Source organism: Poecilia reticulata, unplaced genomic scaffold (genome assembly GCF_000633615.1).
Source record: "Poecilia reticulata strain Guanapo unplaced genomic scaffold, Guppy_female_1.0+MT scaffold_155, whole genome shotgun sequence".
In the NCBI taxonomy this organism is placed as follows: Eukaryota; Metazoa; Chordata; class Actinopteri; order Cyprinodontiformes; family Poeciliidae; genus Poecilia; species Poecilia reticulata.
The window spans coordinates 683,479-684,756 of record NW_007615016.1 but is presented as its reverse complement, the minus strand read 5'-3'; the positions used below and the strand labels follow the sequence as shown (position 1 = coordinate 684,756).

Below are 1,278 nucleotides of genomic sequence, written 5' to 3'. Positions count from 1 at the left end.
ATCTAATATTCTATGTTTCTCATGTTAAGTGTGTATAACTGTGTTCATGATGTGGACCCAGGAAGATTAGCTGTTGCTATGGTAACTACTGATGGGGATCCAGACACACACACAGAGGAAAACATGTCAGTTTGACTCTTTACTGATATTTCCTGATATTTTCTGATATTTCCAGATAATTCCTGATATTTTCTGATATTTCCAGATAATTCCTGATATTTTCTGATGTTTCCTGATATTTTCTGGAAATATATTTCCAGATAATTCCTGATATTTTCTGATATTTCCTGATATTTTCTCATATTTTCAGATATTTCCTGATATTTTCAGACATTTTCTGATATTTTCTCATATTTCCTGATGTTTCCAGGTGTCTCCATGTTTCCAGGTGTCTCCATGTTTCCAGGTGTCTCCATGTTTCCAGGTGTCTCCATGTTTCCAGAGCAGCAGTTATGCAACAGAAACCTGATCCTGTTTGTCGTCTTTCTGGTTTCTGACAGACGTTGTGGAAAAGCTTCTGGCTCTCAGCTCAGCTCCGTGTTTTAACACGCTACCTCTGATCTGCTCCTCGGATTCAACGTCACACTTCAGGAAGATGGTCTTCTCTGCTCCGAACTGCTGCTCCAGGGCCTGCAGGGGGCGCTCTGCTGCAGCCTCGTTAATGTCCAGCAGAGCCACCTGCACAGGTCAGAACATGAGAAACACCATCAGTCGGCTGTGAGCCTCATGCAGAGACCAGAACTGGATTCTGATCTTCATGTTAACTCTGAGTTTAACAAGCTGGATGAGAGCATTAATGCAACATTCGGCCACAAAGTGTTAAAACTRCATTATTCTAATAATCAGCACATCTGTCATTTAACCCATTCAGTTCAGTTTATACTAGTGATGGTAGATGAGGCRTCGTATCGTTTCGACCCAAAGCAAAACTGTTGATTCTGTGTCACTGAATACTGACACATGCTGGACATGCTGGACATTAAAAATCCTGCAGGCAACGTGGGGATTTGATGACCAGGTCCAGGGGAGCCCAAAGTCTGCCAGCATCCTGCAGGTCCCTAGTTCAACACACCTGGATTAAATGAGGCTCGTTTGAGGCCTAGAAGGAGCTTTGAGAAGCTGAACGGGTTGTTTCTGCCAGCAGGGAGAGAATAAAACATGTGTGGACACCCTGACCTATCCACAAATATTATGGAATATTACATGTTGTATTATGTCATATCTTCAGTTAAATTTAAAATAGATTTATATACAGTCAATAAATAATGTGAACATGAA

The 1,278-nt window shown here is 41.4% G+C and overlaps 1 protein-coding gene across 1 annotated transcript in view; it reads right to left on the bottom strand.

Annotated features, from left to right (window-relative positions):
* Positions 1-1,278, bottom strand: part of LOC103460018 (15-hydroxyprostaglandin dehydrogenase [NAD(+)]-like) — a 22,867-nt gene that overhangs the window by 3,232 nt on the left and 18,357 nt on the right. Inside the window, exon 2 of the mRNA XM_008401980.2 lies at positions 466-678. Coding sequence (XP_008400202.1) covers positions 466-678 — 213 coding nt within the window. The remainder of the gene's footprint in view (positions 1-465; positions 679-1,278) is intronic.